Source organism: Chelonia mydas, chromosome 9, assembly GCF_015237465.2.
Source record: "Chelonia mydas isolate rCheMyd1 chromosome 9, rCheMyd1.pri.v2, whole genome shotgun sequence".
In the NCBI taxonomy this organism is placed as follows: Eukaryota; Metazoa; Chordata; order Testudines; family Cheloniidae; genus Chelonia; species Chelonia mydas.
Window position 1 is genome coordinate 77,693,660 of NC_057855.1, and position 23,596 is coordinate 77,717,255.

Consider the following 23,596-nt stretch of genomic DNA (forward strand, 5'->3'; position numbering starts at 1 on the left):
GGAGCAACTGTGGAGCCATACAACTTGATGCCCATACTCAGGGCTGCTTGCCTTCTCAGCATATTTTCTCATAAGATAAGGCTTTGTTTACAAAAAGGGTTAGACTTTCAAAAATACAAACATTTCCCTTCCTCCTTCAATAGACCAAGACAGATATGCAGACAAGCTTCTTCAGAACAGAAGATATTGCTGTACAGAGAATTGTTTTTAAAGGGGTTTTTTTTTTTTTGCATACTTGAAATACACGGGTATCAACAGGGGAATTTTAGTGCAGCTGGGTGGATTTACTGAAACAATGAACTGTAGCAACTAGAAGCAGTGATAGTTTTAAAAAAAAAATGGTTTATTCAACTAGAAGCATGAAACTTCAGAATATATACAGTTCCTCACCTGCATCCTGTTGTACACGGCTATAGACTTTAAGGAGTTATGCTTTCTAAGCAGGTGTATCTGAATTTATAGATTTTACTGCTTTGAAAGGGAGCAGTTTCCACACTAAAGGAAGTCCTGCTACCAGCCAAAAGTTACACCTTCACTGTATAACCAGAACGTTTTCCCCTACCCCTTTTCACGTTAAAAACTCTGTAGACTAAAAACCCTATAACGGCTACTTTTAAATGATTAAATCAACAAAAATAACCCTCCTCCTCCAGTCATAACCTAAGAGCAATATATTAATTCTCATAGAACAAGCCACCTTGAAGCTCAGAAGTAAACAAAATAAAGCATGAATAGAGGATTTTAAATCATGCTTCTCACAACATTTGTAGTTTAAATTAAAAACTCCTCTTTCCTGACAACTGTCCCCTCTCAAGGAGATATTGATAAATTACGTTATTTATTTTAAAGAAATTCATATCTAACAGTTTAAATCATAAGAGACACTGGAAAAAAAATCTTTCAGAAAAGATTGACTTTCTGGAAAGTGTGCACAACTAGGTTTTGATTATGTAATTCTTACTCTTATGAACAATGCCATTGATCTCGATGAGAGTACTCATTTGAGTAGAGAAATGAGTAACTGGACCCAAAGAGTCTAATTTTAATGATCTAACAGATTTGCTATCTTTTTCACTTGCCTAAGATATTTGTTTTTAACATCTTATAAAGTGCACTTGATTTAACTGGACTGAAAAGGTGAACTGCACAGCTTTAAAAACAAATATACAAAGCCATTTCACATCCCATATCAGTAACAATTTGAGTATGAACTTAAAAATGCACCATTGCATACTTGAAATGCATACTTTAATCTGAATACTTACAGCTCCCTCAGCAGCAAATGAATATAGCATAAGAAAGGCAGTAAATGAAGCTGTCTGCTCCGCAAACTCACTGATATCAACTATTGCAGACAGGAAGAAGCAGGAGCTATAGGTCTTCGCAGGGAGTAACTAAATCAGTTTTCTCCACACCCTTTGTGCCCGCCAAACATAAATCAATTTCTTACAATCTACAGTCAGTGATTTGGGATCCTAAACATGTGTGTATACGAGTGTTTAGAAAGAGATCTGCACTTTATATTTAAAAATAAAACTAAGTATATTTACATCAAATAGGATCTGACTAGTCAATTTCAGGACTATTTTGCATCTACTACTACATAAGAAAGCGTGAAATTATGTTCATCTGTAGAATTAACTATATATTTGAACAGCAACTTTTTCCCCCCTACCTCCACCCCAAGTTTTGATGTTTTGCAGCTCTCCTCATGTGTTGCTTACTATGCCACACAAATAACCTCTGTGTGACTCTCAAAGAGTACCTATGCCAGATGTTATCTTTGTGTATCTGTATCAGCTTCTGCAGGTGTGGAACAGGCATGTACACGTAGCACATATTTGAAGGAAGATTCCATCCCCTTTTATAAATATTCAGTCTAAATATACAGAAGTTTCTTATTTCCCCCTACCAAAAGCAGGAGCCATATGCACAAAATACTAACATTTATGTGGAAATGCCATCCCTCTAAACAACCAATAAGTTACTCTAAGCAATTAAGCACCAGATCCCCATACTAGTTCAGAGCAGCCAACACCTTCACTTATGGACCATTTAATTCATTCCTCCATCCTAAATATAACAGGTTTGAGTCCTTGTTTTGTATGCTAATCGGCAAACGTCTCAAGTACCAAAAATTCAGTTCACTCAGTAGGAATGCATTGCAGCGATGGTACACTGCTCTCCAACTGCCCAATTCTCTGTTCAAAAGTTGTAGAGTGATAGCTGGGCAATCAGTGCCATCACCTTCAAAGTAAAGAATCTGAAGCCTTCCTCTGGACTTTGACATTCTGATTTTGTGTTACCAAAGGGGACTTTGTAAGTGTCCAGTGCAAACACCATCTCCTTGTGAAATTGTATGGATCAGTTAGTGTCAAACTAGTATTTGAGACATTTAGTTTGTGAACTGTTCCCAACACGCATGAAATGACTGAAGTGCATAAGTGCACAAGAGCAGTTTGCATCAGTGTGAACAGAAACAGCTCCCTTCAGACATGCTCTGACAATGAAACGAATGGAGCAAACATGCGTATTTTTGCCCGTGATGCACTTTGTATAGATTTCACCTCTTTGCACATCTAGGAAAGAGTCAGGATTTAGATACCCTTCTTCCCATGGGTCAGCAAATATGTTCTATTATTCATAGGGCAATATTCAATTTTAAAGAGAACTCCAAGTATGAACGGGAATTCTGCTAAGCCAGACAGTTATTACCTAGTCTTCAGTTATCAATCTTCTTGAAGTTCCAAGATAGGATTTTATCCTCTCCATTCTCATGGAAACTGCCTTCCTTTGTCTGCATTCCTCTCTTCTCAGACTGGGCATTTTTTATTTATACTAAACAGCAGGATTAAATAAAATTCAGTAGCTGGATTTCAGTATCTTTCGAGCAACTGGCTCCTTGTATATCTCATTCTTAGAAATGATGAATGCTTCAGCTCTCTGGCTTTATCCCATAGCCTGCTTTTTTACAGTATGCAAGATCTATGCATTGGAGATAAAGCCCACAAATTAACAGCAGTATTTATGAAAACTTCCAGTTCTCTGTGCAGTCTCTGTTGATCCCTCATCACTGATGTGTAAAGGTGAGAATCATCCAGCTGATAACAAAGTAGAAGAGGAAGATGGGGTAAACAACAAGAGCCTTGCGATTTGGAGGCTGGCTGTCTGCCAGAAAGGCTGTGGACGCTGGTGACAAAGAGAGAGAACACACTTGAAATGTGCACAAAGCTAAAAGATTTTCAAACTGAATCAGAAACCAGTAAATGCTGCTAAATTAGGATCTCCTGTACATTTAAAGGTGAATGGAAAAGCTATAATAAAGAGAAGACTCCTACATTTTGTGCTGAAGACATTTCTCCCCCTCACCACTTATATGTCTTCCTTTATCAGTTGGAAAGGAAACATTTAGAGGATGTTACATGCCAGGCAACATATTTTCAAAATAAGACTAGCACAAATACTGCAAAAATGTTTACATTAAATAAGTGTTTTCCAGTGGTATTTAACATGGGGACTTTATTTCCTGGCCTAATACTCCTATGTTGGTGTAATGTACTGTTCTTCTCCTCTTCAAAAGCAACATATTATAGCAACCCTTCCTCCAGGCAAGAAATGCTAACTGCAGAGCAAATGTGAGTCTGTCAACATGGCTTTGACCATGAGCATCAGCTGGGGCATGGGGAAGGGTAGACTCCCTTTCACCTCAAGGGCTGAGAGTGCTGCTTCCACAAAACCTCACCAACTTGGAGAACCCAAACCATGATCTCTTCTTGACCCATGCAACCAGCAGACTGCCTGGCAGGCCCACCTTTCTTAACAGAAAAGGCACTAAACTCTTAATTCCTTTGCATCCATGATACAGTTCTGTTGCTAAAACTTCCTTACCTAGGGTTGACCAGCCAAACATAGCCATCACTACAACAAGTCGCACAATGAAGCTGACAGTCCCCGAGCTTGCTAGTAGTACCAGCCTGCACACGAGCATAGCCACTGTCAGAGGCAGGACACAGTAACCCAGGACACAAAGGCTCTGAAAAAAAGATCTAGAAGGGGGCAAAGGGAGATGGAGGAAGACAGACAAGGAAGTTGTTTCTGAGTAACAAAAATGTTAATCCACACACCAGAGCGTTTTCGTTGCTATTGTTCATATGGATACTCACATGGTTCCTCCAAGCAGTTTTGAGTTTAGTGTAATGACAACTGCTCCAAACCAGATGATAACAAAGACCTCAGCAAACTGGGGACCTCCATCTTCTTTACTGTCTGCTGACCCTCCCTGAAGCATCCTGAGGCAGAGAACAGAGCAAAATACTAGATGATCACAGGGCAGTAACTTCATTTCATGTTTTATTTCTAACATCTGTATTAAGCCTAAGAGATGATGACTCTCAGGTAGGTTGGAGGCAAATTTCTCTTTGTTTATTATTTATCATGTTTATAGCATGATCAGTTCTGTACAAAAGAGAAGACGACAACTCCTGCCTCATGGAGTTTATAGTGCAAGTTAGATAGACAAAGATACTTCAGTAATACAATGATGGAGGCCATACAACAGTGGATGGTCAAAGGAAGGTCACACCTTGAAGTGGTATGGAGGATTTGTTTATTTTTAAACAGATTTGGATGCACTGCTTACTTAGAGATTACCAACAGATACATTAAGAAAGGTTTTGAATGAGACAGAACTGATGCACAAAGCTAAGGAAAGTCAGAAGGGCAGCACAGAAGAAGGTATGAATGTGGTAGTAATGGACTTTGTCCCATAGATCAACAAGCACCTTCCAAAGGTGGGTTTTTATTCCCATTTTACAAGTGATTTACCCAAGGAGAAACAATGAGTCAGTAGAGTTACAAGCAACAGAACGCAAGTCTCCTGATTTGGAATCCTGAGTTCTATCCACTGAACCACAATATGGAGGGACTAAAAGTGAGGCTTGGACAGATGAAACAAATGTGACCGAATTGAAAGGTATGCCATTTAAAAAAAAAAATCATTTCTCTAAAAGATTTTACCTACAACTGTTACGTGTAATACCCAAGATTACAACAACTGAAAGATGAGAAAAATTAGTTAATTTTCTCCACAGGTTCTTTACTTTGTGCAGTTGACAGTACTTTATGTCTAATCAATTTCTGTTTTGTTAATGTAGATCTTTTGCATTACCACTTTTTAAAAAAAAAAGTAGGAAAGTGCAACTTAAAAAAAACCCAACAAATTGGCCAGGGAGACTCAGGAGCAGGTGTAACTAGTGTAATTGGAATGAGGATCACAAAGGTTTTATTACACTGTTCTGGCAGCGTAAGGATGCCTTAGTGTAAATGAGAATCTAAAGTACATATATTTAGATTACTATTACTCTACCCCTATTACTTTAGTAGCCAAGCACCTTACAATCTTTAATGTATTTATCCTCACAACATTCCTGCAAAGTAGTGAAATACTATTAACTATCTTAAGGTGGAGAAATGAGACACAGAGACTAAGTGACATGCCCAAGGTCACACAAGCAAAGCAAGGAATTGAACCTGGATCTAAAGATAAAAAGGAGAGGTCAGAGACGGAAGACAGGTAACTGCCACCATTTTGGCTGTCACCAGGGACTGAACCATGGATTTCTGAAAAATTTGCAGAGTCTCGTTCTGGACAGTGCCTTTTACTATGTTTGTACAGTGCCTATCACAAGGGGGCCCTAATCTGGTTGAGGCTTCTAGGTGCCACTGCAATATAAACAGCAATGTCAAAACTACTTTCAATATTACTAGATATCAAGTAGATTATGCTCTTTCAACATAGTTAGAATCTGATAGGGAATATACTGAAGACAGTATCTGATACACACCTTTTAGTTCCAGATGCCTTCAGATCATTTAAAGTAACTTACTTTTGGAGGTAAATTAATTCCTACCTCATTGGAATGAGGAAAGTAATTAGTGTTCACAATACTTTGCAAATATGAAATGCTAAGTGATGTATTCTTAGAGTATTGCTACATTAAACATGTATTCTGCAGTAGGACCCAGAAGGCCTAATCCAGATTGGGGTCACATTGTGTTGTATGCCTAGCTCATACATGGTCCATGCCCTGAAAAAATTACAGCCAAGATGACAAGTTAAATGAATGGAGGAAGACAGTCAACTATATACAATTTTTATGTACATGCACATTTATTTTACCATAGATAAAAAGTAAATTATCCCCATGGTGGAAAAAACAAACAAACCCAACACACAACATTGGTCAGGTGAAAAGGGGAACAGTCGATAGCTATAGCTTCCAGACCATTAGTACAACTCATGGATGACTTAGTACTGCAGCTGTATATATAAAAGGAAAAGTGATATAGTAACTAGGTTTTTTTTAGAATAGTATCCAACAGTTATGCCTTATGGATCATCACTCATTGCTGCAAAAGTTAAGGATGGTGTTATTTTAACCAGGAGAATCAAAACCTTGCTCTTGTTTGTCTTTTCATATCCCCATACAGATTTGAAACTGACTGCCTTAGGGATCTATAACTCAACCATGTTGTGCAAGGTGCAAATAGAAACTTATTCTAATATATAAGCTTGCCCCATGGGATATTGCCTCTTGATTCAACCATGCTAACAGCATTTTAAAAGTCAAAAGAAGAGATTAAGGCTTTCGTGCTTTACAATTATGCAGCAAAATAAAAACAATTGAGCAGACTTTCAGTAGCGTAAGTTTGCTTTGGAACTGCCCTCAGCTGTATTTTGAAATGACAAATGGGTAACAAAAAAAACAATAAACCCAGAGTTTTCATATCACATGAGTCTCAGTGTGGATGAGCAACAAAGCTTGCATTTCTCTTTCTGGATAACGCATATAAAATGCGGAACATTTAGCCCAAAGAATACTTGCTGTACACACTAAAATCAAGAATTACCAGGACCTCTGTAGTTTTCAATATAATTTATCCCCAAGACAGCAGGGCTAGACAGGAATAATTTATTCCCTACATTTACCCTAAAATCCCAAATAAAAAGAGAGGCCCTTCATAAGTTTAGGGTTTTAGAGAGTCAATTGCTCATATAAAAGTTTCACCATTAATATCTGTAGCACACCAGCCTAAGCACTAGAGTAACCTGACCATGACATGTCAGAAATTCCCTCCACCATTCACAAATAGAAAGATAACAGGTACTTACAGTGCAAGTGACACACACAGCACCAAAGGACCCCAAAGATCCCCTGTAGAGAAAGAAACAGAATGACATCAGATACTGATGTTCAGAACAGTATCTCTCTAGCAAAAAAGAGTATTAAAGCAGCCCAGTGTACCCCTTTTCCAGTTCCCAATCCCAAAATTGTCATAGCTAACATGTGGTGTCATATACTGTATATAAAGATGCATTCAAATTAAGAACGTCTGGATTCGTTCTGATAAACAGTTCACTTTAAAGAGATGTCAGTGTTGTTCTGCCTCTTCACACAACTGCCTCATTTGCTTTTGTTATTCTGTATCTTGCAGAGAAATAACATATGGCTATTCTATTTTCCAGATATTTCATTAAAGCAAAGACTTCGTCCAACCCATGCAGTGACTTTTAGGAATATTTGTCTTGTAATGTTGGTCTTCCCAAGATTTAGAAAATCTGATACGTACAGTCTCTAAGGAGCGCGCTGCTCTTTTTGGGATACATGACATGCACAAATTTCTTTCCAACTGCCTTTAGATCTCGCATCTGAAACACACAAATGACATCTCTAGTACACCATTTCACAGGTATTAAAGTGTTAACAAAATGAGGGGGAAATACTTTTGCAAGCTATAAATCATAACACAACACTGATATTAAATCAAGAGATATTTGGGTCAAATGCTTTCTATAGCATGCCTTATAATGGTATAAAAATTAGATTCACAGCAACCAATAACTGGATAATAGTCCCAGTGCATGAAATTAGCTAGATTCCTCTTTTCATAACATCCAGCTAATAATGTTATTTGTTTGCTGCTCCAAGAAGAGGAGATTTCATTATCTGGCTAATTCCTCATCCCCGCTTGATGCCCTGGCAACTACAGAAATTTTCAGTGGGTCACAGAGAACAAATTTGAAGATTTTTATGTTTGTAATTCAGATTCCTTGCCCAAAATAGTTTGTTTTGTAAAATTTTGAATTTTAAAATTTACAACCAATTACAAAGCAAGAAAACCAACATTTCTTGTGGTATTTCGCCCAAGAGATCAGAAAAACTTCATGTGTTATCACAGACACAGTAAAGCAGTTGTTTTCAACCTTTTTTCATTTGCAGACCCCAAAAAATTTCAAATGGAGGTGCGGACTCCTTTGGAAATTTTAGACATAGGCTGCGGACCTCCAAGGGTCCACAGGTTGAAAACCACTGCAGTAAGGGATATAAACTCACAATAGTATCTTTAACAGGTTCATCCAATGTGGAGTAGTCTTCATCAGGGGAGTGAGATCCAACAGGAACTGTGATCTCCCCTTCCACTGGAATATCTTCTGATATTGACACATCTGAGAGACCTGCAAACTAATCGGTTTTTAACTTTTTTTTAATACAGAAAATAGCTGATGTTTGCCTAGGAATTTTTGTGCAGAGTATAAAGAGAGTAATGAGCAATCTACTTTACAAAAAGAATATTTAAATAAGTATTCTAGTAGCAGCCTCCCTATTTTAAACAATTCACAACTAAGAGGCAAGCCACAATATGTGAGCAGGAGGGACCATAATTACAATCAAAGGTTATTTTCTTCTCCTATCAATAAACCCCAAGTACTCCCTCCCCTGTTACCTTATGACTTGCGTTTGTCCTTATTTACATTGTAAGCTCTCTGGGTCAGGCTACAAGATTTGTCTATGTCCTGTAAAGAGCTGTGTACATTGATGGTGCTATATAATTTTATAATATTGACAGCAATGCATTTAGCACAGCATGAAAGCAGGGACCACTGTGAAGTGAACAATATACACATATCCATATCCCTAGCATATACTACAGAGATGAAGCACCAAATGAAGTGTATGTGGTGAATAATACATTTCTCCACTACCAACAGCCGTAACAGGATTTTTACACCTATTGTTGAATGATGCAAGCAAATAAGAAGTAGCCTGGTCTGCTCTGAAGGGAAGCCTGTTCAGGAGAGCCTATAAAGGGATCTGCAAAGTGCCCAAGGAAAGTTTCTAAAATAATACTATTGCTGTGCTTGACTCTAGCATCTATCATGGGGGTGGGGGGGGGGAGAAGAGTGGCAATTATTTAAGCCTTCCCCCTCATCCCCTCTACGCCCATGAGTTAGTGCAACTGTCTCCAAGTTACAGGTGAAGAAACTGAGGCACGGAAAAGCAGAGTAGCTTTCCCAAGGTCTCTCAGAAAGTCAGTGGCAGAAATGGGAAACACACCTGCCCCATTCGAACCACTGGACTCCTCTTTCCCCCAAACCCAGGACAAACCTCAGGAATCCATGAGCCACCCACAACCTCTAGACCCTCCCCCTCAGCTCAACCGCTGAGCTGAACCCGAAGCCCCAACCAGGAACAGAACCCAGGAGTCCGGGCACCCCCCCTTCCCAGCTCTGGCCCCTCCACCCAGGCGTTGCGGTGCTGGGTCTCCCCCATACCTCCCACCGCCGGGAGGGGCCGGGCCACGCCCCGACTCCTTTCTTACCAGCGGTTTCGCGGCTCCCCCAGACCTACTCTCCTCTGCCTCCGCCATCTTGGCCTCGCTACCCCGGCTGCTGTTGATGCGACGTGGAGACGGATCCACTGTGTCATCGGCCCGCGCAGCGCGCGTAGAGATTGCGTCACTCGCCCGAGTATCCATGGCAACGCCGGACCCAGCCGCCTGAGGGGCGGTTGGTGGAACAGCCGAGACTTAAAAGGACAGACGCAGCCGACTTAAGTGGGGGAAGGGGACACAGCGCAGAGCCTCGCCTCTTAAAGGGCCACACGCACCCTTACAAAGGAGAGTTCTCAGTCTCTGGCATTAACCCCCCCGCCCTCCCCCCACACACATACATATATATATTCAGGGGCACGATCCCCGCCTGGAGGGTCTGCAGGGAAGCTGTCTATAGGCACATGCAATGCAAGGTACCCTTGGGTCCCCCACTCTAATCTGCGATACTCAGGGCCCTACCTCTGTGGGGCCCTTTGCAGGTCACAAGCCAGCTGGATGTCCTGCCTGCCCGAGAGGGGAAGGCAGCTCACTCCTCCCTGTGCACACTCTTCCCACTTGGGATACAGCACTGGGGGGACTGCAATCTATCTGGGGTCCGAGTGGCCCCCAGGGAAAGCAGAGAAAGTGGGGGTGCCTTGGAATTGGGGCAGGCAGCTTGGCACGCAACAGCAGTGCCATACTCTGTGCTGGATGAGATGTGTCAGGATGAAATGACCCACCTCATCCAGCTCACGAGAGCTGGGGTTGAGAAGGACATAGTGGAAAGATTCATGCCTTGTATTATCCACCCAGCTATCTCGAGTGCCCATCACAGCAGCATCCCACCCACATAAGTGATTTTGTCCGACCCTCATAAGTGTCTCTGGCTTCCTAAGTCTTTATATTGGTTATAGAGAATTCCCTAATGGCGGATCTTTCTTGAAAGCTGATCTGGAAGGCCTCCGTCTCTAGGGATAAGAGACATTCAGGTTCCACGATCCTTTGACCTTGACCTCTGTTCTGTGTCAGCCCTCAGTCGGATCAATTAGTACCAGTTATGGTGGTGGTTGTTTGTGATGTGGACACCTGTTCCCTATGATTTGGGCTCAGACCAATCAAAAATATTACAGAGATTTTAAAGTTGTTTGGATGTTTAAAAATATGTAAATAAATGGACAAACCCTGTCAATAAAAATAGGTTTCCACGTTGCTTTATTCTCAATAATCAAATCATCATGCTCAAAGAGTGGGTTGAGAGATTTGTGCTCAAATTTTGGCTAGTAGGCTACAAGTGAAGATGTGTCATTTGTCTAGTCCCAATTCATGCATATTACTAAAACAGAATTTGTCTTGATTAATAGTCTCTGTGAAGTGTAAGATTGGCACAAGAACATCAGGAAATCTGCATGTCTGGACGGAGGTGCCTTGGAAGACCTGTATGTGGGGGCCTATGACTGGAATAGGAAGGTGGCAGGTCAGGACTGAATTTGCATCAGCAGAATGTAAAAGAAGTCCATGTGTGTTGTCCTTGGCTAAAATCCGTGCTATCAGTCCCTCAGTGTCAGCAGCAATAAATTCAGTCACAGTTTTTAAATGAGATGTTATTAACCAGTTTCCTTCCTATTTTAGTAATAGCACAACAGTTAGAAGAGGAACCTTATTGTTTAATATGTAAACAAACATTCTTCCATATTACTGTAAAGAGTGTTTGTTTGAAGTTCCAGGCCACATTGACAAAAAGAAGATGAAAACATCAACATTTTGACCTTGAGATAAGTCTCTAGGGCCAATGTGCTCATAGATCATCTTCTCTTGTTAATATAACTTGCAAAATATTAAAGAACTGTGCAGATCAACATGAAAGAATAAGTGAGATTTTATTAAGCAGCTTTAATAGTATTTAAGTACATTCAGACTCTAATATGATTTTATTATTCTGTTCTGTTCAGAGCATGTTGGTGGAAAAGAAGGAAGATTTAGTTTTACCAATTAATAAGTTTCCTTGACTTTTTAAGGGGATAAACGTGTTCTGCATTAACAGAAAACAAAAAAGAGGAATGAAGAAGAGGACACATAATCACATATTTGTATAAATTGGAAACATATTGTATCCCTCTTGGTCCTCATGAACAAGTGTGCACAGTAGACATAGTATGGAGATTTTATCAGTATAAAATAAAAGTTCTCATGTTTTATCTTGTTCTAAACAAGACATTTGAATGAAACAATGAGGATTAAATTGTTAATTTTTCTAAACAGAAAATCATGTATAAAATGACTTGCAGATTATATGAGCAAAACCAACACTCCTATCTACAGTTGCTAATAAAAGTGTACAATTTACAGGAATTTAGGATAAAGGTTTTAGCCCTGTTAGTTTGCTGATTTAAAGGGACATGCTTTTTTAAACTTAAATGCTCAAGCCAATAATAAAAGAAAAAGTTGTGACTGAAAATAGAGTTTGTGGCTCCAATCCTGCAAAGATTTAACTCACATGCTTAATTTTATGCATTGTGCCTAACTTCATTGAGATCACTCACAGAACATAAAGTTTATGCTTAGCACATGCATAAATTTATGCATAGCATATGCATAAATCTCCACAAAATGGTCTTTTTGTGAGGGTCCCAGATGTGGTTTAGCAGTCACACAGCCCCACTTTAGGGTACATTACTAGGGGCCAAGGTATATCAGAGCAGACAACACTGATCACTCAATCTGAGTTTTTGCTCAATCCATGCTACTTCGTCCCTTCAGTGCCGGATTCTCTGGAAGAACAGCCCCTTGGAGCTACTGGGTGGTGCTTGGAACTTCTCACTCACTCACATACACAATACAGATCCTGCGGAAAGAAAAACTACACCTCCCAGGCAGCCGTGCATGCGCCGCCCGGAGGAGGGAGTGGTGCTCCAGCGGGATTTATTGTGGTTCAGTTTCCGCAGGGACGTGTTTGCAGCAGCTGCCGTGCCTCTATTGTGTCTCCTCCCTCCTGCCTCCCTGGATGCTGCCTGCAGAGTGTGAGGCTACATTAGCAACAACGTGTTAACCCTTGAGGGCTCAGCCACGTGCAGGCAGCTAGAGCGAGGAAGAGTCCGCAAGAGATGCTAGCTCACCAAGCAGAAGAGATTTCCTCCAGCAGCACCAAGGCATTCCCTGGGGAATACCCCATCTGAGAGCAGTACGGTTGCTTGTGGCGCTCATGAGCAGGTCCCCGGACAATCCTCTCTGGATAGACTGCAGGGAGATGTGGGGAAAGGGGAGCTGCTGCTAACGTGTGAGCAAGAAACAGAAGGGGCTCAAGGAGCTGAAATAGGACGGTGTCCCCGTGGAAGTCTGTTTTAAATGTAACGCTCAGGGTTATGTGTTGCTCTTCAGGCGGATCGGGGCGGAAACTACTACTGCCACAGACCCAGAGGTCCCTTTTCCTTGGGGGAACAACCAGCTCTCCCTGCTGTTTCTTTAAGAGCATAGGAGGAAAGGGGAGGTGCCAGCTCTGGAGGCTGTGAGTGCTTGAGGAATACAAGGAAGGAAATCCTCGCACAAAGCGGAGCTGGAGCGGAGCTGGCCGGACGCCACCCAGCCGCCCCAGCCCCTGTGTTCATTCAGAGCAGCCAGATGTGTTTGTGGGTGGGGAGAAGTCTGAGTCGAGCTAACGTTTGCAGATCAGAGAAGGGGAGTGAGAGAGCAGGGACCCCCTAGAGCTGCTGTGTGGGTGGATTTTCAGTAAGGAATGGAAAGGACGCCGTAGGCTTGCTGAGGAGTAAGAAGAGGACAATAGTGAATGGGATCCAGTACCAAGTCATACCTAGAATGCTTCAGAGGTCGTACACGTTTGTTTTATGTTTTCAGTAGAGAGCAACCAAGCAGCCTGCCCCTTCCTTCTGTGATATACAAATCAAAGCTGGTATCCTCAGGAGACAACGACAAGGATCTCTGCCGTTTTAGGAGTGAGTTGGGCACTAAGAGATTATTTGCTTTCAGTAATTTTGATATTTTTTTAAATTGGTGAATTCTTTTTTCATTTTGATTTTAATTTTTTCTCCAAGGAACATGGGGCATCCTGCGTTAGAATTCAGCGACTGCTACCTGGACAGTCCGGATTTTCGAGACAGGCTGAAATGTTATGAGCAGGAGCTGGAGAGAACCAACAAATTCATAAAGGATGTGATTAAAGACGGGAATGCACTTATCAGTGCTATAAAAAGTAAGTAACATGACATGGCTTTGTTTAAACATTAATTTATACCTGCGCAGTACATACATCATCCATAGCTTTCCAACAGTGCTAATAATATCTGTGCATTATTACCATATTATACACTCATCATGTGCTACTATGTAAGGATACTTAAATATATCTGTGCATAACCAAACTCTTGTCTTTTTAATAATAGACGCAACAAATAGACAATAATCATAATTTCCTGTTGTGCATTTGGACAGTTTTCTGACTGCAGTATGTAAGGAAGCTCCAAATATTGCCTCTCTTACAATAAAAGATTTTATTTCACCCACCTTGTCTCTGCAATATGTGAGATATTTTACATATCTCTCAGTAGAAAATTCTCTATTTAAAATGACACTTTCTGTAGTTAGTGTACAGAGCTCTTTTCTCTTCATGGAGTTTTTTCTGAATGTTACTGTTTTTATTGATGGCCCTTTGAACAAATGTTGTAGGGTGAGTGCACCGGGGTAAGTTACGTGTATATTGTCAATATAAGTGCATAGTATACCCCAGTGACAAGTTAGTGTGCTTTACTGAAACAGACAGTAATTTTTGTTGATGAGCCACAGTTTTATCAGCTTACTTATTTATGGTATAATTCAGGTAAGTGTGATACAATGTAAGTACAGACACAACATGATGAAGTGCGTTTGTTTGTTTTCCTAACAGGAGGTACCAACATTTTCCAGTGTAATTATTACCCCATGTAATGAAGAACAGTTCAAATACAGTAAGGTTAAATGCAACCTTCCATTCTGATTTCTGTAGTGTAGGACCTGAGACTAGAACAAAGATCAATGCACATATTGTACTTCACCTCCATTGATGGTTATAGAGGCCAGAATCCCTTCAGAGGAGACTCTGAATCAAAGGGAGAAGACCATTAACAATAGTTAAAATAATACCAATGAAGGCAGCATTTCCCCCCACGTTGAAATGTTCCTCGATGGAATAAGTCTAGAGCAGAGGGCGTCTATTTAAATCATCTTCAATGACTTCAGTGGGAGGTAGGTGCCTAAATGCCTTTGTGAATCCCACCCTCAGACTCTCTGTACCTCTGTATAACACAGGAATAATAGTACTTCTCTACCTGACCGGGGGTATTGTGAGGATATATACATCAAAGTTTATTAAGTGTTCAGATGCTACGGTGTGGGGGCCAGATAAGTACCTAAGATAAAAGGGTTTCAGTCCTTGGCTATAAAACAATTGGGGGTGGGGTTATCCATTGTGGTGATAGATACAAGAACTTCCTGTAGTACTATCACTTTTCCTTTTCCTTTTCTCTCTTTGGTTTTGCCTGTTACAGCTGAGGTCAACCAACTCAGTAGCTACTAGGCCATTGGTTTTCTTATTTGGAAAATGAAAAGCTTCAGTTAGTTCATACAGTGTCAATAAATGGATATTTATTTAAGCAGCTCAATAGCCTGCTGTAAGGATGAGAAGGAGAGAGGTGGAGGGGCTAGATATTGTTCTGCGATTCAGCCCCTTTGTGCCGCTCTGTTGGCACAAAGGGACTGGGAAACCATCAAATCCCCTCAGCTGGGAATTCCCTGGTGTGAGGGAGTCTTCATCTTCAGGACAATCCCAAGCTGGCATACAGTCGGCCTAGCTAGTATCTGTGACACTCTCTGCGACTCCCTGTCAGGAATGGGAAGGGTAATATCCAGAGTGCTAGTGCCCTCTGCTTATTCTCTGCTTGTGTGTTGACCTCTTAAGGCCATAACTAGCTAGAGTAGTTTTGAGCAGATCTTGAGGCTGGTCTGCCTGGGGCCAGCATAGAATTAGGACCAAAATCTTGGAGCCACAACTGTCCCCGTTGTGCCTCCCTTGATTCTAGTTGCATGCAGTGGATATTGGAATGATTTACTACCATGTTACTTCATTGCATGAATGGACTTTTGCAGGTATAAAACTGGAGTATGGTCAGTGAATCGAACCCACTGGGTACAGTTGTGAATCTGGCTCTGTATGTTCTGCAGTTTGCCTAATTTATTTAATTGGGAGAGGAAAGAAATGCAAGATTTCAACAGGAAAGCCCAATGCAAGATGTAATTAATTCAAGGGACAAAGAGATGGAAAACTTTGGTTTGCTGCAATTATTTGTTCATAAACTGGACTCCGACTAATGTAATTTTTGGAAACCAAGAGTTACCCAGCATTAGCTTAATGATGCAGTTCTGTAGATATTGTGGCCTGAGTCTCCAAGGGCTCCATTCTCCTCTGCCTTGCATTTTGTGTCATCCTTTAACCTATGCAAAGTGATTGTAAAATGTTGCCTCTGGTGAGGTAGCATTTTACATCACTTTGTGCAGGTATAAATAATGGCAGAAGGTGAAAGGCAGTGGAGAATCAGAGCCTGCATCCTTACAATTTTACCAAAGTTGGGATTGATTCTCCCAAGTCTTTGGCATGTCGAACTCCCATTGAAATAAATGGGAGTTTGGTATCCAGGAAGGGCTTGGAGGATGGACTCATTGGATACTAGGGTGACCAGAAAGCTACAGTGAAAAATCGTGACGGGGGTGGGGGGTAATAGGAGCCTATGTAAGAAAAAGCCCTAAATATCAGGACTGTCCCTATAAAATCGGGAAATCTGGTCACCCTGTTGGATCCAGACAGGACAATACGTACTACTAACCTTACCTAAGAATAGATAAAAATGTAAGAGCAGTGCTCTTCCATCCCTCTGTTTCTACTGCACCCATTGCAGTGATATTTAGATGCTTGCCTGCCTACTTGGGCTCTATGTTGAAAAGAGAATTTGGCTCTAAAAGTGAGTGGGAATTGTGTGTTTAGCAGATAGATGTTGAAGCCTATTTACTACAGTAATGAGGATATTAGAAATATATAGGTAGACATCCTGGTACTGTGTTGATCAACCTTGTGTCTAAGACATTGGTTTGGTAAAATGTCCGGGTCATTAATTTCTTTAATTAAGTACAGTACTCAATCAATTTTAAAGTTTGATTTATTTATGTATTGGCTTCATATTGTGGTGCTGTAAATAATTAGTGTAAAAACTGAAATGTAAGATTTAAAGCAAATTAATTAAATTCATTGTCTGCCAGCAGGCTTCTAAAATGCCAAACACCTGCTGTCTCAAAATAACAGGCTGTGCAGAGACTGCAGTCTAGAAGGCTGGATGCAGCATAGTGTGTCTATATATAAACTACGCACAACCTTTTAAATTGTGCAAACTCTAAGCTACCAAGGAAAATTTACAGTTCTCTTACTATTGGGAAATAGGATCTGCTAAGATTTATGACAAGGATGTAGAATAGTTCCCAGATTAAGACTCAAAACTTGAAATTACCTTTAATATGCATAACTTCCAGCTTGTGTGCGTGCAGAACAATATCAAGCTGCTCTCAAGATCTACCATAAAATAAGACTGAAGCTTGATTCTCCTCTCACTTATGTTCATGTAACTCTAAAGATGTCAATGGAGCATTTCTTAAGTTACACTAGTGTGAAAGGGGAGCGGGGTCTCACTTCTCCAGAATTTTGGTAAGTATTACAGGAATCAACACTCATGTGCATAAACAGAGGACATGCATGGATTCCGTAGTGGGGAGTATCTTCTGAATTCTTTGCAAGATCTTCCAGATGTATGCAGGGTTTTTTTTGTCTTGTTTATCTACTTGTCTCGAGGATTTTTTTAAAATGCCAGATGTTATTGCATGATCTAAAGTAAGAAAATATTAAATAACTTATCATGTTGTCTAGCAATTAAAGTTTGTCAAAGAATGAGAATTAGCTAATAAAATCTGCAGAAAATTCTAGCTGAATCGCTAGAGGTTTTTCAAACAAACAAACAAACCTCTAATATTTGGTGGTACATTAAATAAAAGCCAAAGGGAAAAAAAAAGAAAAGGTTTTCAGAGGCACAAAGGGCAGTTAGGTGCCTTATACCTATTGAACGTTATTTGAATGAATTCCATTTGTACTATGGCTGTCAAGCAATTAAGAAAATTAATTGTGCAATTAAAAAAAATCATGATTAATCGCACTGTTAAACAATAATAGAATACCATTTATTTAAATATTTTTGGATGTTTTCTACATTTTCAAATATATTGATTTCAATTACAACAGAAGACAAAGTGTAAAGTGCTCACTTTATATTTTGATTACAAATATTTGCACTGTAAAAAACAAAAGAAATAATATTTTTCAATTCACTTAATACAAGTACTGTAGTGAAATCTTTTTATCATGAAAGTTCAACTTACAAGTGTAGAATTATGTACAAAAATAACTGCATTCAAAAATAAAACAATGTAAAGCTTTAGAACCAGAAGTCCACTCAGTTCTACTTCTTGTTCAGCCAATCGCTCAGACAAACAAGTTTGTTTACATTTACAGAAGATAATGCTGCCCATTTCTTGTTTACAGTGTCACCTAAAACTGAGAACAGGCATTCACATGGCACTGTTGTAGCTGGCATCGCAAGATATTTACATGCCAGATGTGCTAAAGATTTGTATGTCCCTTCATGCTTCAACCACCATTCCAGAAGACATACGTCCATGCTGATGACAGGTTCTGCTCGATAATGTTCCAAAGCAGTGCAGACCGACATGTTCATTTTCATCATCTGAGTTAGATGCCACCAGCAGAAGATTGATTTTCTTTTTTTGGTGGTTCGGGTTCTGTAGTTTCTGCATCACTGTTGCTTTTTTAAGACTTCTGAAAGCATGCCAACATCTCATCCCTCTCAGATTTTGGAAGGCACTTCAGATTCTTAAACCTTGGGTTGAGTGCAGTAGCGACCTTTAGAAATCTCACATTGGTACCTTCTTTGTGTTTTGTCAAATCTGCAGTGAAAGTATTCTTAAAACAAACAATATGTGCTGGGTCATCATCTGAGATTGCTATAACATGAAATATATGATAGAATGTGAGTAAAACAAAGCAGGAGACATACAATTCTCCCCCAAGAAGTTCAGTCACAAATGTAATTAACAGATTATTTTTTTAACTAGCATCATCAGCGTGAAAGCATGTCCTCTGGAATGGTGGCCGAACCATGAAAGGGCATACAAATATTTAGCATATCTGGCATGTAAATACCTTGCGATGCCGGCTACAAAAGTGCCATGTAGATGCCTGTTCTCACTTTCAGGTGACATTGTAAATAAGAAGTGGGCAGCATTAGCTCCTGTAAATGTAAACAAACTTGTTTGTTAGCGATTGGCTGAACAAGAAGTAGTACTGAATGGACTTGTAGGCTCTAAAGTTTTACATTGTTTTGTTTTTGAGTGCAGTTATTTAACAACAAAAAAATCAACACTTGTAAGTTGCACTTTCACAATAGAGATTTCACTACAGTACTTGTATGAGGTGAACTGAAAAATACTATTTCTTTTATCATTTTTACAGTTCAAATATTTGTAATCAAAATAATATCAAGTGAGCACTGTACACTTTGTATTCTGTGTTGTAATTGAAATGAATCTATTTGAAAATATAGAAAAACACCCCAAAATATGTAATAAATTTCAATTGGTATTCTGTTGTTTAGCAGTGCAATTAAAGCTGCGATTAATCGCAATTAATTTTTTGAGTTAATTGCGTGAATTAACTGTGATTAATCAACAGCCCTAATTTGTACCTTTGAAAATCTGCCCTGATATGGTTAGGTGCCCTTTGTAAGTGGTTTGGAGACACTTTTATGAGGAATGCAAATGAAGAGACTAAAATATTTAAGAATATGGACCAATACATAATGATGTACTACTATCCATTGCTAACCTGCATGTCTGAGGTAATTTAGTGGATAAATTTTAGTGCACCCTTTAAAAAATTATTGAAATGCATCACATTGTAGGTTTCCTGTATTAAATGCTGTAATGTAGTTTCAAGAGGTGGATATTTTTCTGAGGTTGAGTGGGTTGCTGGCTTACTTTGTGGGGGAAAAAATGCACTTTTTTCATCCCATCTTTAAGCCTATTTCCCAAGTCAGCTGAGAGACAAGCACTAAACTCTGAGGGGCCTGAAAGGAACTCTTTTTTATGTCATCAGATTGGCAGTGCTTCACTGTCAATAATGTTAATTTGTTTTACCTGCTCTAATGAATGTATTCTCAAAGCAGCCGTGTTAATTATTTTCCATATGTTCTCGTGAGTCTTTCCCCCCGACCCATGATAGAGTAGTCTCAATTTCCAGACCACATTATACCCTTTCCTGTTAGAATCTCTAAAGTCTGTGTAGATTTCAATGTAGTCTATTTCTTTAAATTAATTCTTTGTGTGTGTGCGCATGCACCCTGGATTTTCCCTGAGAAAAAAGTAGAGGGTCAGGAGGGAGGAAATCTAAGTAAGATTCCACGCATAGTGTCTCTCAGAAGGTTTGCAAGGAGTGGAGAGGAGAGACCTGGTCCACCCTCCCCACCCCAAAATGACCGGACTTGGGGGATCTGCCAGAGGTTAGAATTATCCCCTGGGATGTTCTGTATATTACACTAGCTCAGTAGCATCACCCTGGCCCACGCCCATCAGCTCAGCTTGGACTTCTTCTGACTGCTGTTCCTGAACTGCCTACCGAAAGAGTGAGGGTGTGGGGGAATCCACAGGGTGGAGGGCTTTAGCAGAAAAGTTCAGACAACTTCAGATTGTATTAATTTTTGTACTGATTGTTCACTGAATCATGGGCCAGGGGGGTGCTGTGATGGTGATAGGATGGTGGAGGGGAAGAGAAGAAAGACATGCCTATCCCTTTGGGCTTGCTTTGTCCTGCAGGTTGCAGAACCCCATCCCCTTGGAGCCACAGTGAAGGAGCATCTGGATCAGAACACCAGGTTAGGGAATGTGCCATGAAGGTGACACTTTGACAGAGGGAACGCCTCACTCCGAGATTTTCTTCCATGTATGGATCCATGGGGGTCAGATCTGGTCTGGAGTATTTATTCAGAGATAGGTAGGTCATAAAAAGCTATGTAGGGTGGGCTCTCTAAGTCAGACCTGAAAGTAACAAAGCAGGGATATGAATGTAGGTTTGAACATCCTTAATTTTTGTAATGAAAAGCAGAGCTCCCTTTCCCTTCTCTCTATGCATCTGTTTCTCCAGTCTACCCCTCAAGAGAGACTCTGCAAACTTAAGAGTCTGGAATGACAAACGCTTTTCCAGGCTATCAAAGCTCCTCCCTTTTTTCACACCCCTTTCAGGGGGATGCAGAAAAGAATTTAAAATCCAGCACTGTTGAGTTTTGGCCAGCACTGCAGACCTCTGCATAGGCAAGGCATTGGCCATCTCTTGCTAAATTTGAATGTGGGAATGCTGATCCAATGGAGTATTTCCCCAGTTAAAGAAAAGGAGGTAGAGTGAAAAGAGACTCCCGTGTAAATTGCACGTTTGCTTTGATGACTTTGTAGCTAATGTTACTAGTTATGAAGTGAATGATAGTAAAAAAGGCTGGTACTGATAGTGTGGCTGTGAGCTCTCTGCAGAGCTGGATTGCTTGGGCATTAGAAAGAGAGTTATTTCTCACTTATTTCAAATATCTCAACTTGGAAAAAATAAAACATTTATGTTATATAGCAATTTGTACCGAGAAATAAATGTTGGTCCCTTTTCTGTGCTACAGAAGGAAAAGCTGACAGGGACTTTGTCTGCGGTCTTGAGACGATCACTCTATGACTCAGCTCCTTCATCTGTAAAACACAGATAATGCTTCACCCCTTCTTTTCTTTTTTTTTTTTAAAGCACTATGAGATCTTTGGATGCAAAGTAATACATGGGACTGCTTTTATGGGATGCAGAATGCGTTCAACTCCCGTTAACTGTTACAAAGACTTGTGATTGTCAAATCATGTCAGTTTAAAACAGGAAAGAATGCTAAAAATAGTGTTGGATACCACACTTGCCCCTGAGACCTGCTAAAAGTTTTTGTAGTTTTACAACCACATTTTTCTCTCTTTGTCTATTATTTTTCTCTCTTCTGCTGCTGTGTGAAAAACCCACACAAACTGATATACAGGATTCACTGTGAAACTGACTAGACCCAAAGTGCTGTCATATGCTAACTCTAAAGTAACTGAAAACAGAGAAAAAATGGTTTTTCTCTAATCTGGTTCAGTTATAATAATCTCGGGTGTAAAGTGCAACTGAAGTAGAGAAGACGTTTCTGTCTCAATAATGTTTGTTGTTGTTGGCTATATCCCTTTTAAATTAGAGCTGAGAGCAATCAGCACCACTGGAAGCATCAGATTTTTGTTTTTAGCCCGGTATGTGTTTTAGTGATGTCAATATAACATTCATGGTACAACATACACGCAATACTGTTGATCAGAGAGCGAAGAAGTAACTTAGGTTATTTGCTTTCCTCTTCCGAACCCCTGTCCTCTCTTTCCAAGACCATGGCCTAGATGGTGTACCAGTGGCGCTACGGAGCCATATGGCTAGCATTATCATTTCCTGGGCAATTGTCCTTTCTCCCTTTAAAGCAGAAATGCTCCAGAGCTTGACTTTTTCTCTTTTATTATATGTACCTGCCCTCCTTCTCTTCTGTGCAGGTGCAGAGAGAGCTACAAAAGCATTGGGAAACTAGCTGAAATTCCTGCTCTTCATATTATCATGGGCATCATTCTTGCTTGCACCTCACAAGATGGAGACTCTCTTTCTATGGCAGCATGGGGCTTTGCACGAACAAACTAAGCTGTGGCAGCCAGTTCTATTCACAGGAATTCTGTACTAAAACAAACAATGAAGAGATTTTTCATAAATGACAAAAAAGCTCAGAAATCTGGAGAACTCCTCTTAGCAAGAGGTTTTAGATTAAGGCTTTCAGGAAATAAATGGACCATTTCTGTGCTTCAGAGTCTCATTGTGGAGTAAATCATTCAATGGAAAAGCCCGGACATATGATTAAAATAATATGCATCCACTGATTGAACTCTACTGTGGTAATTAACAGAGAGCTGATCACAGTCCTGGCTAAATGCTCAGAGCAGGCAGGTGAAAAAAACAATTAGTGTAATGTAGTGTTGGTCCTTAATATAAATTCTCCCAACACTAGAACTTCCTTCTGTTACAGAACTGCTCTAGCAGGGGTGTATTGGTAGTTGTTTTCCAGACAGGGTAAACTTCCTATTCTTCATCTTCAGGATGTGACAGGGACTCTGCCAAAGTCCACATCTTGAAATGGCTTCTTCGCAAATCCACCTCCAGCCCTTCCATTTAAGCAGGTCTTGTTATTCCGTTCACTTCCTATTTGCAATTCCATCTCTGTGCATCTTACAACACTGTCCCAGGCATGTGAAATGCCCTGCCAAGTCACCAAGCCACACTTACACTAACCCTCATATTGTCTTCCTTATTCTCCTTCTCTCCCCACCCACTGCTACATATGTACACTCTTCCCGCCCCATTCTTCTTTCTTACTCTCTGAACTTTTAAAACTCCATTTAAATATCTTGCTGAATTGAAAGAATGAACACACTGGGCTAATTTAAAAAAAAAAAAAAAAAAACCCCAAGCCTCATGTTATGCTTGCAATCAATTGCAGGAACAGTGGAGCCAACACAAATTAACTTGGAACACAAATTTCTGAATTTAGACATCTAACTGCCTAACTGTGCCTGTAAATCCAGCATATCATTCATGCCTTTAGGACAGGTAAAAATTTAGAGGTCGGATCAAGTTTTCTGGGAAAACTTGGCTCCTAGGGTAGAGTCATCATTTTTTGTTATGATTAGCAAAAAAAAAAAGAAAAAAAGA

The 23,596-nt window shown here is 40.1% G+C and overlaps 2 protein-coding genes across 8 annotated transcripts in view; one reads left to right on the forward strand and one right to left on the reverse strand.

The window, feature by feature from the left end:
- Positions 1-210: 210 nt before the first annotated feature.
- On the reverse strand, positions 211-9,862 carry YIPF6 (Yip1 domain family member 6). Its single transcript, XM_007060249.4, has 7 exons — positions 9,661-9,862; positions 8,394-8,522; positions 7,630-7,708; positions 7,172-7,214; positions 4,164-4,289; positions 3,889-4,046; positions 211-3,189 (listed from the first exon to the last, which is right to left on the reverse strand). Exons 1-7 carry the CDS (start codon positions 9,814-9,816, stop codon positions 3,071-3,073), a joined length of 810 nt encoding a protein of 269 aa, XP_007060311.2. The 5' UTR covers positions 9,817-9,862; the 3' UTR covers positions 211-3,070.
- A 2,683-nt stretch (positions 9,863-12,545) lies between these two features.
- Positions 12,546-23,596, forward strand: part of OPHN1 (oligophrenin 1) — a 123,417-nt gene continuing 112,366 nt past the window's right edge. For 2 of the 7 annotated variants that reach the window (XM_037908350.2, XM_037908349.2), the window contains exon 1: positions 13,751-13,855. Coding sequence is in view for 5 of the 7 variants with exons in the window: in XM_037908345.2 (XP_037764273.1) it covers positions 13,702-13,855 (154 nt within the window). In the remaining 2 variants the exon portion in view is untranslated. Of the gene's footprint in view, positions 13,599-13,697; positions 13,856-20,619; positions 20,798-23,596 lie in introns of those variants that run through there. The other 5 variants (XM_037908345.2, XM_037908346.2, XM_037908347.2 and 2 more) reach the window with 5 other exon arrangements.